Source organism: Phoca vitulina, unplaced genomic scaffold, assembly GCF_004348235.1.
Source record: "Phoca vitulina isolate PV1807 unplaced genomic scaffold, GSC_HSeal_1.0 scaffold27, whole genome shotgun sequence".
In the NCBI taxonomy this organism is placed as follows: domain Eukaryota; kingdom Metazoa; phylum Chordata; class Mammalia; order Carnivora; family Phocidae; genus Phoca; species Phoca vitulina.
The window spans coordinates 25,547,228-25,565,344 of record NW_022589730.1 but is presented as its reverse complement, the minus strand read 5'-3'; the positions used below and the strand labels follow the sequence as shown (position 1 = coordinate 25,565,344).

At 51.7% G+C, this 18,117-nt stretch overlaps 1 protein-coding gene across 5 annotated transcripts in view; it reads right to left on the bottom strand.

Moving 5' to 3' along the window:
• ZBTB7C (zinc finger and BTB domain containing 7C) overlaps nt 1–18,117 on the bottom strand; it is a 291,531-nt gene that overhangs the window by 30,860 nt on the left and 242,554 nt on the right. For all 5 annotated transcript variants that reach the window (XR_004301595.1, XM_032422600.1, XM_032422603.1 and 2 more), the window contains exon 4: nt 272–1,498. Coding sequence is in view for 4 of the 5 variants with exons in the window: in XM_032422600.1 (XP_032278491.1) it covers nt 272–1,482 (1,211 nt within the window). In the remaining variant the exon portion in view is untranslated. The remainder of the gene's footprint in view (nt 1–271; nt 1,499–18,117) is intronic.

Below are 18,117 nucleotides of genomic sequence, written 5' to 3'. Positions count from 1 at the left end.
TCTGCTCTCAACTGTGTTATATCTTGGCCTCCCACCTCATACTGTATTTCAGAAAATATTTTAGCTCTTAAAACGAGTTTGGAAATCCCCGCACCAGGTAAAGCCTAGTGTGCCTTCTAGCAAATACACTTGACGTGTGTCTCGGATCCAGGTGGGACTCCGCCGAACTGGCTGTCTCCATCCCAGCCCTCCGTGCCCCGCTCTGCCCCTCCCCTGACCCCCCTCCACCCCCCACCCGCTCAGGCCCCTCACTGAGGGCGGTCATACGCACCTGGTGAAGCGGACCTCACAGATACTGCACATGTATGGCTTCTCCCCGGTGTGGGTCCTCATGTGCCGAGGCAGCTTCCCGGCCCCCATGATGACTTTGTGGCAGATGGGGCACTGCTGGGAGGCCTTGGGTTTCAGCTTGCGCTCCTCCACCAGCGGCCAGGGTGGGAAGAGGCCCCCCAGGTGGGTGGCACTCAGGAAGTTGAGATAGGCACCGTAGTCACTCTCCGCCTTGATGGGGCCCAGCGGCCCCCCAGGAAGGTCGGGGAACATGTCCTTGAAGAAGTCGCTAGGGAAGGGGGGCGGTGGGGGTGGGGGCAGCTCCTCCTTCTCCTCCTCCTTAATCTTCCGGTTCTTGATGACCAGGTCTAGTGGCCCACTGTCCATGGGCTGCTCGGGCAGCTGGGCGAAGGCACCGAAGTCCCCTGGCCAGAGGTGCGGGAAGAAGTCAGGGGCGAATGGAGATAAGGAGGGTCTCCTGTCAGTGATGTTGGCCTTGGGGTACAGGTTCTCCCTCAGCAGAGATTCGATGGAGAAGTCCCGGATCACGCCCAGATGCCCGGGGCCGCCAGCCTGGAAGGAGTCAGGGAAGTCCCTGGGTGTGTCCGAGTAGGCCTTCTCTGTGAGGTGGTCTGTCTTGGAAGGGCTTTGGTGGCAGTCGATGTCCTGGGGGTCAGGCAAGTTTTCTTGATCGGCAAAGTCCTCTGTGTCGTCATCCTCGTCCTCCTCCTCGTCCTCCTCCTCGTCCTCCTCATCCTCCTCGTCCTCGTCCTCCTCGTCATCGTCGTCGTCCTCCTTGTCGTCCTCCTCCCCGCCGTCCCCGCTGGGCTCCATGATCTCCAGACACACGTTCACGATGCACTGGATCTCCAGCATCCTGGCGGCGTTGAGGATGTGCTTGACGTTGGAGGCGGTGATGGTGAGCGTGGAGGTGTAGGCGAAGTCCAGGATGGCTGCCAGGGCCTCGGGCTGGACGAAGTCGATCTCATAGACGTATGGCTGGCTGGCTAGGGCGCCGGCCGTGAACAGCTTCTTGAAGTACTTGCTGCAGGCCGCCAGGACGGAGCGGTGGGTGCGGTACTCCTGCTCCTGAACCACCAGGAGCACGTCGCAGAGCAGGCCGTCATGCCGCTGCTCGTTCAGGCTGCATAGGACCTCGCTGCTGTGGTTGGGGAAGGGAATGCCGATGAGCTCGTCGATGCCATTGGCCATGGTCTCAGCCAGAGCCCTGCAGGGACGCACAGAGAGGAGACCGGGGTTAGAGGTGTTGTCCGGGAGGGGAGTCCAGGCGCTGGGGTCCCCCCTGGGAAGCCAGGCTGGTGGGCGGGCTGGCCACAGCACCTCTGCCTTTGCTTAGGGTCTCCTCCTCCACCAGGAGGGTGGCCCGCCTCCCTCTCGGCTTTGCCAAACCCCACCTGCAGTTCAGAGCCCAGCTGGCCAGCCAGGCTTTTCACTGTCCAATGTGCGGGCTCTCTCCTGGGACCCCGAAGGCCCTCGCAGTTAGGCTTCTCACTGGGCAGCTGGTATATGCCATGCCGCCAAGGCTGTGGAAGCTTCTCGAAAGCACGTTTTCACTGAATTCCACTTGATTAACATGAAGCTGCGAAACACGAGAATGGACGGCCACGTGAACCTCAACCTCTCTGTGTGCTATGGGGATGGCGTCCACCACTTACCCACACGACATCCGTGGGTCAAGGGCCACGGGGGGACAGTTCTCTCACCTCTCAGGGCTCCTGCTGGGAAAATGCTCTGGTTTTTTTCCCACAAAACCTCTGACTCAGGTAATGGATGAACATCTTGATCCTACTGGCTCCTGTTAGAAGCGGAGCTGGGGTGCGTCCCCTCACCATTTATGTTGAAGTCTTAACCCTCAGTATCTCAGAATGTGACTGTATTTGGAGGTAAGACCTTTAAGGAGGTGATTAAAGTTACAACAAGGTCATACGAGTGAGCCCTCGCCTGGTCTGACTGGTATCCTTGTAGCAGGAGAGGAGACCACAGACACACACGGAGGGACCACCCCATGAAGACACAGCGAGAAAACAAGTCAAGAGAGAGGCCTCAGAAGAAACCAAACCCACAGACACCTTGACCTTGGACCTCCAGCCTCCAGAACCATGAGAAAATCGATCTCTGTTGTTGGAGCCCCCCCGGGTTTTCCCGCTTTGTTATGGCAGCCTGAGCATGGACACAGCCACTAGGAATCTGAAAACCGATTTTGTGGCCCATTTTCAGGATGGGAATGGGGGCATTATGGCCTATGTTTTGCCTTCTGGACCTTCCTTCTGGCTTCATCTTAGTTGATGAAGTTTCTCTTCTTTTGCCCATCTTGATCTTTTTTTTCTTTTAAATACTGACCTCTTATATATGTATATCTGTGAGCTGTTTCAGGTAAAAATACACATTTAAATTCCGCATTAAATTCTAGTACATTATTAATGTATCATGTCTGTATTCTGTCACTCTCAGGGAAACGCATCCCCTGCAGGGAGAAGCCTCTTCTGAGACCCCTTAGCATTCTATATACAAAAAAATGAAGTGTGGCCAGTGAGAGCCACCAGGAGGGAAAAGTGCAGGACGGAGGACACCGGGTATTACCTCCCTGCAGGGAGCAAGACTCATAGCCCAAGTCAGCAGGCTCAACCTGGACAAAAAACCACCTCAATTTTTATACCATCGCCTGGAGGACCCTTCTACTTAGGGCAAAACTTGATTTTGGCCCATGTGTAAATCCTAGCAAAAGCCAGGCCCACACCCCGGTGCGATCACAGTGGAGAGAAAATAAAAACAAAAACAAAACCTGAAAACCCCGTGCCCCCATGAGAAGAGCTTTGGGGATCTCCACACATTTATCTTCTGGGTGTTTCTACCCTGGGAAGGCAGATGCAGTGGGTGGGGAGGAGTGAGGAGTGCCGAGCACACAGTATGTGCGCTGAATGGGGTCTGGAGGCACGAGGAGCCTGGGGGGAGTGCTGGGTGCTGGTGCTCCTTCCCCCTCCCATCCTCTCCCATCACCGAGGGCCCAAGGCTTCCCTGAGCAATCCCACGGGGGGAGGGGCTCAGGAGGTTTCCCAGAGTGAAGGCCTTGCTGTCTTCCCGCCCTCTCATCTTTAAAAGGGCCAGAGACCCCACAGGCCATGCATTCATTCCCTAAATCATCACTGGGTTTCTCCCTGTGCCAGGCCCTGCCCTGACTTCTGGGGATGCACAGAGAGTAGACCAAGAAAGCCCCTGCTCTAACCCAGCTTACAGAGACATTAACTGTGATAAAGATACAGCAAGATTCACCAAAGAGGAATGAGAGCTCCCTACACACCTCTCAGAATGGCTAAAATAAAAATAGTGATAACACTAAATGCTGGCGAGGATGTGGGGAAACTGGACCACTCAGCCATTGCTGGTGGGCATGTAAAATGGTACAGCCTCCCTGGAAAACAATTTGGTGGTTTCTTAAAAAACTAAATATGTAACTACCATATGACCCAGGAAGGATTCGTGAGCATTTATCCCACAGAAATAAAAACTTAGGTCCACACAACCTCAATGCAAATGTTCCCAGCCGCTTTGTGCATAGTAGTCAGTAACTGGAAAGAACCCAGATGTCCTTCAATGGGTGAATGGTTCACCAAGCTGCAGTGCATCCATACCAGGGAGGACTAGTCAGCAATCAAAAGGAATGAGCTACTGATGCATAAAAATCCCTGGATAAGCCAGAGTGAAAAAAGCCAATACCGATAGGTTACATCCTATATGATTCCATTTATATAACGTTCTTGAGGCGGCATAATTAGAGATGGAGAGCATGGGAGGGGTTGCTAGTGGCTAAGGAAGGGCTGGGGCAGGAAGGAGGTGGGCGTGGTTATAAAAGGCAACATGAGGGACCCTCCTGGTGATGGGAATGTCCTGTATCTACACTGGTCAATATCATGGTTGATGCCATACTGTGACCTTGAAAGATGTTACCATTGGAGAAAGCTAGGTAAAATAGACATGGGATATCTGGATTATTTCTTAAAACTACATGTGAATCAACAAATTACATCAAAAATAAAAAGCTTAAGTTAAAAAATCAAATGATAGGAAACAACCTAAACCAATCAATAAATCTTCCACCCCAATGTTATTTATCATCTATCTATAGTAGTGGGTGAGGTGGTGGCGAGAGGGAGACTACTTTACTCAGAGTGGTCAGGGAAGGCCTCCTTGAGGAAGTGTCCTTTGCCTGGATGGTGAGAAGGATCCAGTCATGGGACGATGTAGGGAACAGTGTTCCAGGCTGTGGGAACAGCAAGTGCAAAGTGGGCAGACCCACCAAGGCACTCTAGGTCTGGGGTTCTGCTCTGAATGGCCCCATTTAACTTGGTTCTTATCTACTGAAAGAACTTCTACATCTCTCTGGGAGGCTCGGGTCCCCCTGAGGTCCTGTGTAGGACTCCCCTCTTTCTCTCTGACCAGGGAGGGCATCCCCAGGCTGCAGGCCTCAACTGTCTATGCCACAGAGAGAATTCTGAGGCTCCTTCCTTCCCTGACACGCCAGGCCTCCCTGCTGTCATGTGGGGGCCAGAGGGAAAGTGGAGGGCTTAAGGATGCCTGGCAAGCTGAGAGGCTCCAGGCTGGGTGGCTCCTTCACGGCTGCCATGCCTGCTGTGGGTCCCAGGCGGGCTGCTCTGTTGCAGCCAGGTGCAACATGACCTTCTGTGCAGTGAGGGGGGCCCCGAGGACCCTGGTCCCCACCATCTTGGCCCCCAGCTTCCTGCTTTAGACACTCAGGCCTCCTGGGGAGGATAGGGCCGGGCCAATCTCGGCCAGCACCTTCTCTCTGCAGGCCAAGTGCCTGCCCTACACAATGGGGTTCCCAAATGAGGGATCAGGACCATCATCTGCCCTCAGGCCTGCTCATCTTCACAACAACTGGGATTTAGCTCCTATAATCATCACCGTCTCTATCTTACAAAGGAGGAGAAGGAGAATCACAGAGACATTAAGTTAAGGCATAAAGATCTGAGTCCGAAGGCTGGTTCCCCAGGCCAAGCTCTTAACAACAAATGATCTACCTCTTACCTCTCCACAAAGGCCACCAAGAAGGGCCAGCAGTCCCTGCTATTGCCTGAGGGGCCCAGACTCCAGGCATTCAGAGATGCTGAGGGGTGCCTCTGTGCAGGAGGGGTGGGAAGGATTTGGGTCGGCAGGGGAGGTTGGCCCTACTTTCTCAGGAGGGCCAAGCAGGCAGGGGCAGCAGGTGGATGAAGGCTTGGCCGGCCTCAGCAGCTGCAGCATCAGGAAGACTTCTGAAGCAAGCTCCAGGATGCTGCTTTCCTCAGAATGGGCAGAGTGGCTCTGAGACCCCAGAGGGGGCCTGGAACTCACCCACTTGTTCCCGGGCAGCCTCCTCTGCTCCGTGCAAGCAGCCCCCTTGGGGGTGGTTCTGGCAAGGCTCTGCCAGGCGAGGGGGGAGGGGGGGAGAGGAGGAAATGGAGCTGAGGCTCCATCAGGCTTTTCCATCGTAACTTCTGAGCTGACTGCCCACAGCACTGATCTCAAATGTGCTCCACATCCTAGCTCTGTATCCTCTTCCCTCTAATCCCCTGACACGAATCCTGCTTCTCAGCCTCCGTGCCTTTGCTCATGCTGAGCTCCTGGCTGGAGAGCACCCAGCACCCCACACGTCCAGCATCCTCCTTCTCCAGGAGGCCCCATCCCACCCACACTTCAAGACTCCACTCAGATGACCCTTTGTCTGTCTCTCAATTCAGATGCCAGGCCTCTCCAGCCTTTAGATCTCCTGAACCCCGGATGACTCCTGCCATTTATCTCACTCTACCTTGTACTGTAACTTATTTTCTGTGTCTTGGTGTTTCTGCTAGATTGTAAGCCACTTGAGGACAGACTGTCATTACGATGCTTAGCACAGTCCTGGCACGCAGTTGGTGAAGGTCTACGGCAGGGGCCCAGCAGCACCGAAATTACTGTTGTGCAGGTTGTTCACTATACAATGGCACTGCCTCTAAGGGCAGACACAAAGATGTCCCCCACCCCATGATTCTTGCCTTCCGGTAGCAAGGGCTCATGCCCTTGTGTGGTCCCCCTCTTCATGAATAGGGCTGACCTGTGTAACCAATGGGATTTGTGGATTTGATGGTGTGTGACTTCTGAGAGGAGGTCATCAAAGGCATTCTGGGGGAAGCCAGCTGCCATGTTATGGGGACACTCAACACTCAAGCAGCCCTATGGAGAGGTACACATGGCAAGGGACCGTGGCGTCCTACCAGCAGCCAGCACCAGCTCACCAGTTGTGTGAATGAGCCACTGTGAGAGTGGGATCTCCAGCCCCAGGCAAGCCTTCAGATGACAGCCTGGCTGCAGCTCTCTGAAAGATGCTGAACCCGAGCCACCTGGCTGAGCTGCTCCTGAATTCCTGACCCACAGACACTGTGAGACAGCAAATGTTTACTCTCGGTTTAAGTTTCTAAATTTTAGAGTGATTTGTTATGCAGCAGTAGGTTGCTAACACGGGCACTATTGACTTCATAGACATTCTAGATCTGCAATATTTAGCAGATGGCGGAGAAAAGCTTCAGTCTAACAAAATGAGTGTATTACAGGGCTGTTTTGATAGATGCAAGTAGACACAGTGAGGAAATGGCACCTTCCCCAAATTCCCACCAAGCTACCATATGGGCAGCAGGGTCCTCGCACTCAGAGACACCTTCTCATCTCGGATGATGGCTTGTAAATGAAACTGTGACTGTTAAATATCAAGTCAAAATCAGTAAAACCCCAGAAAATCAGTTCTTTATGGAGAGCCAAGTTCTCTTGCTTGTTAAGGGCTTATTCCTTTAAAGACAAAAATGCTTTAAATGTTTCTCAGAGAAAATTCTTACAATTCCTTAAGCTTTCTCCCACCTTTTAAAATAGAGGAGATGAAACCCATTGAATTGTAGGTTGGTGGTCAGTGTCTCATCGGAGCCCACCGAGGAATGGAGGGTGGCTGTCCCTACACTAAATGTCCCATCTCCTATGCTCTTGGAGCCATGTCTGCTGGGACTGGGAATCAGGAACCCTTCGCTGTGTGACTTTGGGAGGCCCCTCTGCCTCTCTGGGCTTCTGTTTCTTCATCTTACCATCTCAGCGTCATGAAAACCTGATAACTATTGTCATGATTTGAAGCTACAGGTGCAAAATGGAGATGAGGATAGGGCAACAGGCCTGTGTGACCGTGGACACGAAGGCTGGCCTGCCTACCCAGCAGTGACTTCTCACTGTGCCTTGGTTCAGAGCTTTTGTCCCATTCCTGGAGGAGCGGATGTAACCATGTCACTGGGGGCTGTTTTTCCAGGCAGGAGGTGGGGTTGTGTTTGCTATTTCATTGTCTCTTTGGGAAGAAGTGCCCCCTCAGTGCACTCTGGGAGGTTCCCTGGTGACCCTAAGATTCCCATGCCCTGGAGGGCCTGTAGACAGCAGTGTCCCCAAGGGGATGCCATGCCATGCCCCCACCTTCCCACCCAGGCCCTCTATCCCCATCCTCTATCCCCTCCATCGCCCAAGCCAGAGCAGTCCTGTCTCCAAGAATAACATACTCAGAAAAGAGAATTACACACACACACACACACACACACACACACACACACACACACAGAAAACCAAACAAAAACTCTCAGCAGCCAGGAGAGGCATAATGCAAAATATAAACCTCTGGTTGGGAGGGGATAGAAAAAAATCATAGATCAGAAATAAAGGGGGAAGTGGGAGAGAGGGGAAGAGGAGCTTAGAGATGGAGGAAGGAGGTGACAAGGAAGAACACAGGATGGGTGAAACCTTCTCCCATGTGGTCATCATTCCAGAGGACCTCCCCTGGGCCTCTGCACTCCGGGGAAGGTTCTAGAGCCCAGGGATGTCTGAGCAGCCCTGTCTGACCAAAGCAACACTTCTCATCTCTGGGCCTCTGTTTATTCAACTGTAGAATGAGAACATCACTCGCCCCGGGTACAGTGTTTGCATCCCGCCCCCAACCAACCAGGAGGAGGGGGCATGCCCTCAGTGTACTAGCTAAAGAGGGGAAGAGGTGCTCCTATAAGCGAAATTGAAAAGTGGTGGGGGCTGGGCGATTGGAAGAGGCCACCAAGGCCTTCGACCCATAGGAATGCCTTATAAAAACCTGGCTTTAGGGGCACCTGGGTGGGTCAGTTGGTTAAGCGTCCAACTCTAGATTTCGGCTCAGGTCATGATCTCAGGATCCTGAGATTGAGCCCTGCATCAGGCTCCAGGCTGAGTGTGGAGCCTGTTTAAGATTCTCTCCCTCCTTCTGCCCCTCCCCACCTCCTCCCCCGCCTCACACTCTCTCTCTCTCTAAAAAAAAAAAAAGGAAAGAAGAAGAAAGAAAGGAAGGAAGGAAGGAAGGAAGGAAGAAAGAAAGAAAGAAAGAAAGAAAGAAAGAAAGAAAGAAAGAAAGAAAGAAAGAAGAAAGAAAGGAGAAACCTGGCTTTAGAAGTCCTCCAGTACAAATTTCTTGAATGTGACATGAATTTTTGTATTATTTTGTGTCCTGTTCTAATAACCAGTCAAGCAAGCCAGCTGGCATTTACAATAATAATCGATACTAGCTACCATTTACGGATGGCTCATAATATGTCAGTCGTTGTACCTCAAATCCTTCCGCAGCTGACAGGTAAGGTACCTATATTTTATCTGAAAGGTGCCTCTATTTTATCCTCGCCTCCAGTTTAGAGATCCAGAAACCGGTATGGAGAGAGTAAGTGAGTTGCCGATGCCACAAGCCGGCAAGTGTCGGAGCAGGACTTGAAGCCAGAGGCACTTGGTGCCGACACTCATATTCATTCCCCTCCACCACGCTGCCTTCTACAAAGTCCAATGGGGATTTGAACCCTTCTCCCCAAAGGTTGTCTCTTACTTTAGAGATTTACCAGAGCCAGGGCTGAGGGGTGTGTGCCGGGGGGCTGAGACCCATGCGTGTCGGGGGGCTCAGTACCAAGTACAAATGAGAGGTATGGACAGAAAGGCACTGGACCCCCATAGCCTGGGCGATCAGGCCCAGCTTTCTGCACTGTGCAGGATAGAGAGGATTTCACCGGGCAGAGGGGCAGGAAGATCCTGTCCCACATCATTCAGATCTGGAAGGCTTTAGGTTTCCAGAATCCCCTCTGAAACTATGTTTAACCTGGATCCCAAGTGGGATCATGCAAGAAGCGGTTTTCAGCCCGCAGATGCCTGAAGTGGATTGATGGCCTTCTGAGACCCCGAGGCCCTACTCGGAGTGGTGGAGGGTGAGGCCCCATTCTCAGACTGCCTGGATCCACATCCCGGCTCCCCCAGTGATGGCCCCTGGGACTCGGTATTACCCTCCTCGAGCTCAGTTTCCTCATCTGTACAATGCGGATGATAGTCAAGTCTACCTCTCAGAGTCGTCCTGTGGATCAGATGAGGACAGGCACATGAAGTGCCCCCTGGTACGTAGTAAGAGCTTGACCTATAATGATGAAGTCCAGGACACAGACCCCTAACAGATGTCTTGGCAGAGGGAAGTAGGACCTTACCGGGAACTATTTTGGCTTTTGCATAGTTTTCTAAAGTCCACACTATTTAAGCACCTCTCCCAAAGATACCCCGAGAACAGCCCTTACTTGCTCCCAGGGCCACCCGGGGCACGTGGAGGGTGTCATAATCTTCCAAGGCCCTTCCATGGCTCCTGTCTCATGTACTTCTAACCCAGGAAGTAGGTAAGGCTGGCATACACTTTATGCCCATTTTACAGATAAGAAAATGAGGCACAGACAGGAGCCTGTGCCCAAGGTCACACAATGAATTAGTTCCAGAGTTAGAACTTGCACCAGGGAGTTCAGATGCCCCAACCTCTGCCTCTTTGATAGATTACAGTGTCCCCCTGTGAGGTGCAGGGTTGCCCCGCTAGTCGGGGACCCATGTTCTCGGACTGGTTTTACCGGGAACGAGCCGTGCATGGTAGGCAAATGACTTCTGCTGCTGCCCTCAGTTTGCTTATCTGGGAAACAGGGAAGTAATTGCCTAGATCTCACCTGCTCTAAGGCAGGGTCTGCTTCTTCAATGTCTGAGTCATTTTCAGGATGCCATCAAACAGCCGAATGAATGAGGTCAGTTCAAACGCACTGTGGGGATAAACTTGAAGTCGTAAAGGGCGGTGGGGTGGTTCCAACCCTCTGCCTTAGGGACACCTAACATTTGAACAGAGCCCTGTCATTCATAAGGCACTTATATTCATTCATTTCATCCTTATTATGATCCCCATTTGATAGGGATCAGAGAGGCTAAGTGACCTGCCCCAAGTCACATAGCTAGAAAACAGGTGGGACTTGACGCCTACTCCAGTCCCATCTCTTTGTCTTCCATGGCTGCCTTGGTGGTGTGATTTTGGGGACAGTTCTATTGCTTTGATCTACAAGCCCAGTACCTCCCTGAATCCTGCTCAGTTCAGCAAATCTGGGGCTCAGGATGATGCTTCTATCTGCCAAACCCCCAGGGCAGGCTGGCCCCAGCCGACCCGTTGCCCTGGGAGCAGCCCCACTGGTCTCAAGCCCCAGCTCCTCCCCGTCCTGGGCCCGGAGTTTCAAAGCCACCTGGCAGAATTGTGGCTGTGGTGAGGGTGAGGGGGCCGCACAGGGGCCAAGAAGGGAAGAAGGGATGTGGCTTTCTTTTCCAGACCTGGGAATGAGGCTGGGCTGCAGCCTCCTGCATCCTATGGGCAGGGTCTTGCTCCCCGTGGTCTGGGTAGGCCCTGAAACCTGCAAGGGACTGGTGTGCCAGAGCAAAAGAGGGGCAGGGAGGCCTGACCCAAGCAGCTGGCTAGTCCCACAGACCTTCGGGCGTGCCCCACCCGGCCCTTGGCAGGTCCCCTAAGCAGGGCAGCCACACCCCTTGGCCCTGGAATGCCCCGGGGCCTCAGCTGCCCCAGAAGCTACAGCCAGACTCGTGGGCTGGGAGGCTGAGCCGGGCTACTTCAGCTTCCAGCCTGCCCGCCGGAGCACCCCAGGCAGGGTGCCCACAGCTGGGAGAAGCTGGCCCCACCTGCTCGGCCACCCTGCCAGGACACACCCAGGGCCCATAGTTTGAAGCCTTTTACTTTGCAAAGTACTTTCACCTCCTTGATATTGTACCCATTTTGCAGATAAGGAAACAGAAGTAAAGTAAGGTCAAGGTCATAAAGCAATGTGGTTAAAAAACTGTTGAAGAACTCACATATGCCCCCCCACCCCAACAAGGCCATTGATTTTTCTACTGCTATGCAGTAACCTTGCAGGAAAGATAGAAAGAGTGGATTCTCTAAGGAGTGGGTTCTCCCCGGCGTGCCTTGGGCCTGGGGCTTGGAGCGGGTTAGTTTCTGTGAAATGAGTTCTGAGCTTCCCTCCCCTGCCAAAGGTGCTGGCCACGCCAGGAGTTTCCTGACAGCTGGAATTCAGCTCCCCCCACCCTGCCTCACACAAGTGTGTCTCCCCTTCTCTTCCCCCCAATGCCTTATCCCCCCCCATCCACAGGACAAGACATGTGAGGGCCAGGCCAGGACCAGGCCTGACAGTCAGGCCCTCCTGGGTTCTCATCCCAGCCATGGCCAGAGTTTTCCTGTCCCTGTGGCTAGGGGACTGAGTGTTTTTCTCCTGTGATCAGTCGCTCGGGGTCCTGCTTCACTGTTCTCTGCTGAAGCCTCTGAGTCAACAATGCTTCGTGCCTGTCCAGTTCTATATTCTGCGAGGCCTGTCCTCATCTGCTTTTCTCCATGCATTTTCCTAGGATCCCTGGGACAGAAGGAATTATTTGGCCCACTTTGCTGATGAGAAACCTAAGCTTATGCTGGTAAACACACTTGCCCAAGGTCACAGAGCTAGGTAAGTGGCAGAGACCCCAGACCTCCTGCCTTTGGCCCAGACTCTGTCCACTGTATTGTGCTGTATCCCTTGCCAACGCCCACCCTCCCCATCATCACCACCTCCATCTCCCCCCACACTCTGCATTGGTTTGGTTTGATCAGAGCAAGGTCTAGGACCACCCATAGGGGTTGAAGTAGGGGCAAAAGCCAGGTGGGCTTCTTTCCTCTTAAATTCTTACGGGCGTGAAACATGCTCTAGGGGACAGACTTGAGGGGTACCTAGGAGGGTGGCCTGAGAGATGGGCAAGGAAGAATGAGGGGCGGCTCCATACCCAGACATTGGTGATGGAGGGGCACAGAGGTATATGAGTGTCAGAGCTGCTCAGTTACTCCCTAGAGGAACCCCTTCTTCTTGGCAGCAGCTGCCTGCAAGCATCTGGGTGAACCCAAAGTGGGTGTGTGGAGGCATTGCTCCCAACCCCTCGCTCAGGGGGTGGTTTGAAGCCTTTTACTTTGCAAAGTACTTTCACCTCCTTGATATTGTACCCATTTTGCAGATAAGGAAACAGAAGTAAAGTAAGGTCAAGGTCATAAAGCAATGTGGTTAAAAAACTGTTGAAGAACTCACATATGCCCCCCTACCCCAACAAGGCCATTGATTTTTCCACTGCTATGCAGTAACCTTGCAGGAAAGATAGAAAGAGTGGGTTCTCTAAGGGGCTGCATGGCCTCAGGAACATAATGAGGGCCCTCTCCAGTGAGCTGGAGGGAGGCTGGAGGGGCTGGGGGCCGGCAGAGCACCCAGCAGGAGGGTCCCCCTGCTGACGGCTGGAGCACTGACCGGTGGGCCGTGGGAGTCTGGGCCAGACAAATAAAGTGGTGCCCCTTCAAGCTGCTGTTCTTTCATTATTTATTCATCCTTTATTTATTAGAGGATGAGGTGAAGGGGGGCAGGGAAGACTTGTTTTCTTTTAAGAAAAATTGCACACCTCTTTATGCTCAAAATAAAGGATTTACTACTCGTGTTTATTACAGGTGATTTCCTGAGCCAGAAAACTCCTTGGGAGGCTTTTTAAACCTTATTAAGCCACTGAAAATTTAGATAATAAAATAAATCACTCGTCTCCCATAAACAGCCCCAGGCCCAGTGTTAGCGAGTTTCAGAGTCTCAGCTGCTTCTGGTGGCCTTTTTGGGTGCATCAGGACATCAGCCTGGGCACCACAGTGCTGGGGGTGGTGGGGGGCGCCAGCCCTCTGGGAGCGCTCTTCTCTTCAGCATCTCTGTTCAGAGATGCTGTCTCCTGTGGGGGAGGGGGAACGGTTTCGATTTTGTTAGTTGTTTAAGGGGTTGCGCGTGGACTCTTGGGTTAAGTGGCACCCGATTTCCACTCTTCCTGGAGATATTTTAGTGTCTCTTTTAGAAGGTACCAAGGTGGCTTGCAGAGCTGGCCATCCTCTGCATGCGCTCTGCCTGAGCATCACCGTGATCCACGTGCGCCAAGGGCTTCCCTTTACAAGGGGAAAGAAGGGAAAGCCGGGGCCAGCCGAGAGGGCCACAGCTGGGGCGGAGAAAGGCCGAGCTGGTTTTGGGAAAGAGCATGAGGAGTAAGGGCTGAGAAATGCCCGGGTGTGTCATCTGCAAGGAGGGGCTAAGGAAGTGCCATCCAAGTCTGCATTTACAATTAATCTCTGCCATGCCGCTGAGTTCCAGGTGACCTTGGGCCTGCCAGGTTCCCTCTCTGAGCTTCTGTTTCTTCTTTAACGGAAGACCAGGAGGCTGCTCTCCTCCAGACTGGACTGTTCTATGCTGTCCTCCAGCTAATCCACTGAAATACTCGGGTTCCAGGCTTGATCCTTGGATTCCAAGGTCACGAACAGCTCAACTCCGGCTATCTTGGGGCTGTTGCACCCAGCTGTGAGCTTGCAGGTTCTGTCCAGCCCTCCCCTGCCACGGGTCACAGGGACAGGGAAAGAAGTATGAACACACTTTGGGCTTTCAAAGGATGGGTGTTCTACAAATTCAGGGCGGGATGAGCATTTGACCACACAGAGTGATGGAGACCCAACAGGTTGGTAGAAAGTGCGGGCTGTGTGCCCTCACCCTGCCCTCCCTCGGGGGCAGGGTGAGGACACTGACTCTGCGTTTACCTCCCTGACACTCAGGTGGTCAGTCGTGCAGCCGAGCAGTGGTGGGGCAGAGTCTGGAAGTTGCTTCTCCAGAATGTGCACTAATTCATCACAAACAACCCCTCAGGCCCTGTGGGAGGCTGTGGGGACACAGACAGAGACACAGATGGACAGAAAGACAACCTATGGGAGACAGAGGGTTAATTCTGAGCTGCCTCCAAGTGAGAGCAAGGGAAGCAAACCGGTAACCGAGATATACAGGGTGTTGTTGGAGGCCAGTCGCTATCCTGAACATTTTATGCGATTCTCTCACTTAATCCTCTCAAAAACCCCACGAGGTAACCAGTGCCATCATCGTTACCCCCATTTTTCAAATGGGGAGACTGAGGTAGAGCTGCAACTTGAACCCAGGCCGCTGGGCCCCATGTTTCCTGAACAGGCCGCAAGGCTGCCTCTCAGCTGGTAGAGTTTGCCCTTTCTACGGAGGGCTGGAGAAGCAGGGAGGGAAGGGTGGAGTTCCTGGCCCTAAGAACTCACAATACAGACTTAACACTAGGAGTGCGGAGTGCCAGGCCAGAGGTGTGGACAGGTCCCCTGGGGGCAGGAGGCAGGGGCTCTGCGGGGGTCAGGGAGGGTACTCCACCGACAAAGTGATGTGGGGGCTGAGCTCTGAGGCGCCCAGGCAGCCGGGGTGGGGGGCAGGAAAAGAAGAACATTCTGGCAGAGAGAACAGTGTGTGGAAAGCAAGGCACGGGAGCTGGAGCTTAGCACTGCAGGATCAACAAGTAGTGGGGTGCTGGGTTTCACGGCTGTTGCTCATTCTTCGGGGAGTCTTGGGGGGATGGGGAGGATGGGGAAGCAGGGCGGTGAGGCCTCACAGACATCTGGACTGTGTAAGAGGCCACGGGAAGGAAGTCTGGGAAGGTTCTGGACGGGAGAGGAATCTGCCTGGCACTGCATTTGAGGTCGGTGTCAGCAAGAGGCAGTCCCAGAGTAGGTAGGGAAGGGCAGCTGGAAACCAGCTAGGAGACTGTATTTTCTGACCCATGAAGTAGCTCCCCATTATTCACAGCCAGGCTCCTGCCCTTCTCTGGGCGCCAGACCTCGGGGTGGGATTGGGCGGGGAGGGGCTCCAGCGGAGGTGGGGGCTGGGGGGGGGGCAGGAGGGCAGAACCACACTCCCAGGCCTCGGCCCAGGTGTAAGATGTCCTAGTTATGCCTCGGCCCTGGAAAAACACTTCTGCCTCCCTGCCATTGTCCGCTTCAGTGTGCAGACGGGGCCCAGCTCAGCCGCCCAGCTGGATGGCCTCAAGGATCCCGGCTAGGCCTGTGTTTTCCAAAGGAAGTGAAACCTCAGATTTGCCCCTGATCTTGCTCTTTTCTTCTAAGCAGACGCCATCCACCACGAGAACCGCCTGGTGTTTGGCTGGGAAGAACAAACTGGAAGTTTGCAATTTTCAGGCTTAATTGCACAGTTACATATAATAGTATTATATAGAACTTTTATTGCACTGGGAAAGTCCAAGCACTTCCTTTTCCTATTTATACTCCAGCCCAGTCTCTCCTCTGCTGTAATGTCCTTCCTTGCCCGCTGCTGAAGCCGAAGGCTGTTCGGTTCCAGGAGCCCTTTCCAAAGAAAGGACAATTGGGATGTGAGTGGAAACTCATTTTTCATGAGTGGTTTCCTCATGGAACATCAGTCAATCAATTCACAATGGTCAACAATTACTCAACTGTGTGCTTGACCTGGGCTGCACACTGTGTAGGGTTTTAAACAAGACCCCAAACCTGCTTTTGAGGAGCTTCCGGCCTCACTGAGCAGGTGAGACTAAACCACAGCAAAATATTAGACAGAAATAAGAAGCAAGAAGGAATCCAGTGTGGTCTGGGTGCTACGATTAGGAATGTGAGGCCGGTAAGGGAGAGGTGGGGGTCCAGGCTACACAGCAGGACCCCAGTGCCGGCTGTTGTGACGGGGAGGCCACGTACTGTTATGCAGCAGGCATCCCTTTGTGAGTGCAGCCCCTGGAGTCCGGCCTCCCCTGTAGGTTTGGTTTCCCCAGTGCAAACCTCAGGAACAGGAGCCTGTCTTCCTTCTGCCATGTCCACAAGTAACTCCCCCACCCCCAACCCTCACCCGACCCTGCCCTCCCCTCCCCACCACCATTCGCCACTCATCTTCCATCTGCACTGAGAGTTTTGGTCAAGATTATCACAAATTACACTGAAAATACTCTCAAGGCACAAGAATCCTCATCCGTACCCCCCTATAGTCCCCAGCCTAAAGAAGCCTGGCTGACCTACTGACGAGCTGGAATGGGCTCAGTGATTTCCTCACACCTAAGGAAGTCTGGTCCCCCTTTGAAGTCTCAAGATCAAACATATTGAATAACAATTATAAAGTTAAAAAGTTAGAAGAGAGTTGGCAAAAACCCATTATTTGCAGAGGATATGATTGGATACTTTCCTATATAAACAATGGACAAGTTCAAAAATATGTTAGAGGAGCCCATTTACTTGGCAACAAAAGTAGATGTAACACCTAGGAATAAGCTCATAAGAAATGTGCAAGATCCATACAAAGATAAGTGACTGAAGCACTTTTTAGAAATACTTAAGTAGAAAGATACACCCAGCTCTTGGGTATGGGGAGCCATAATGTTGGAAACACGCCAGTGCCCCCTAAATTGTTCAATAAATGCCATATGATCCCGATAGATATCAAACAGAATTCCTACTGAAATTAGATAAGTGGACTCTAAAGTTCATGCAGAAAAATAAGCATTTAAGGATGGCTGAGAGAGTTTTGAAACAGATGAGTAACGGGAGTAGGGAGACTAGCCTTACCAGATAGGAAAACACATTATAAAGCCATAAACATAGAATATTTGGCACTGGATCCTGAACAGTGAGACAGATCAATAGAAAGTCATAGACAGTCCATAAATAGACTCATATAAATTCATATCTGTATAAATTTAGCATACAATAAAGGGGGAACTCAGTTTCTATTTTAAGATGAATTTTTCAATAAACAGGACTGGGACAACTGGCCAAATCATATAGGAAACAAAACAAAACTTGGATCTCCTCCTCACTCCTTATGCCAAAATAAATGACAGGTACAGCAAAGATTTAAAAGTTTAAAAAAAATCACGAAAAGGAAATACTGGAGAATGAGTTTATAATCTCAAAGGGAACTGCTTCTCTAAGTAAGACAGAAAATCTAGAAGCCATAAAAGATTGATACATTTGACTACATAATGACTTAAAAATTCGTGCACATCAAGAAATCCGTAAGGAAATCAAAGCACAAATAAACTGGGAAAAATATTTGCAAAACATATGATGAAGGGCTAATTTCCTTTATAAAGAGAGCTTATGTTAAATCAGGAAAAGATCTACAGCTTGCTAGAAAGATTGGCAAAAAGCACGAATGGGAAGATCACAGGAAAGGAAATACAGACAGCTTTTAAATATGGGAAAATGTGCAATATCATTCAGCATTAAACACATAAAGATTAAATAGAAATACATTTTAATTTTCATCTGTCTGATGGGCAAAAAATAAAAAATTCTGATGACCTATAAATATCCCTTACAGATTTTTATCTTATAGTTTTATTATCACATGTGCCCAACTTATGGACAAAGATCACCCCCGCAACATTGATTCTATAAGCAAAGACTAGAAGCAAACAATATGTTCATCAATGGGGGGTAGTTATATACATGGTGGAGTTCTAGGCAGCCCTTAAAAAGAAGGAAGGGTACCTGTATATGGCTATATAGAGAACTATCTCTCTGATTTAACTGCAAAGCATGCTGCCTAGTGCATGGTTTGTTGCCATGTTTGGAAAGAAAAA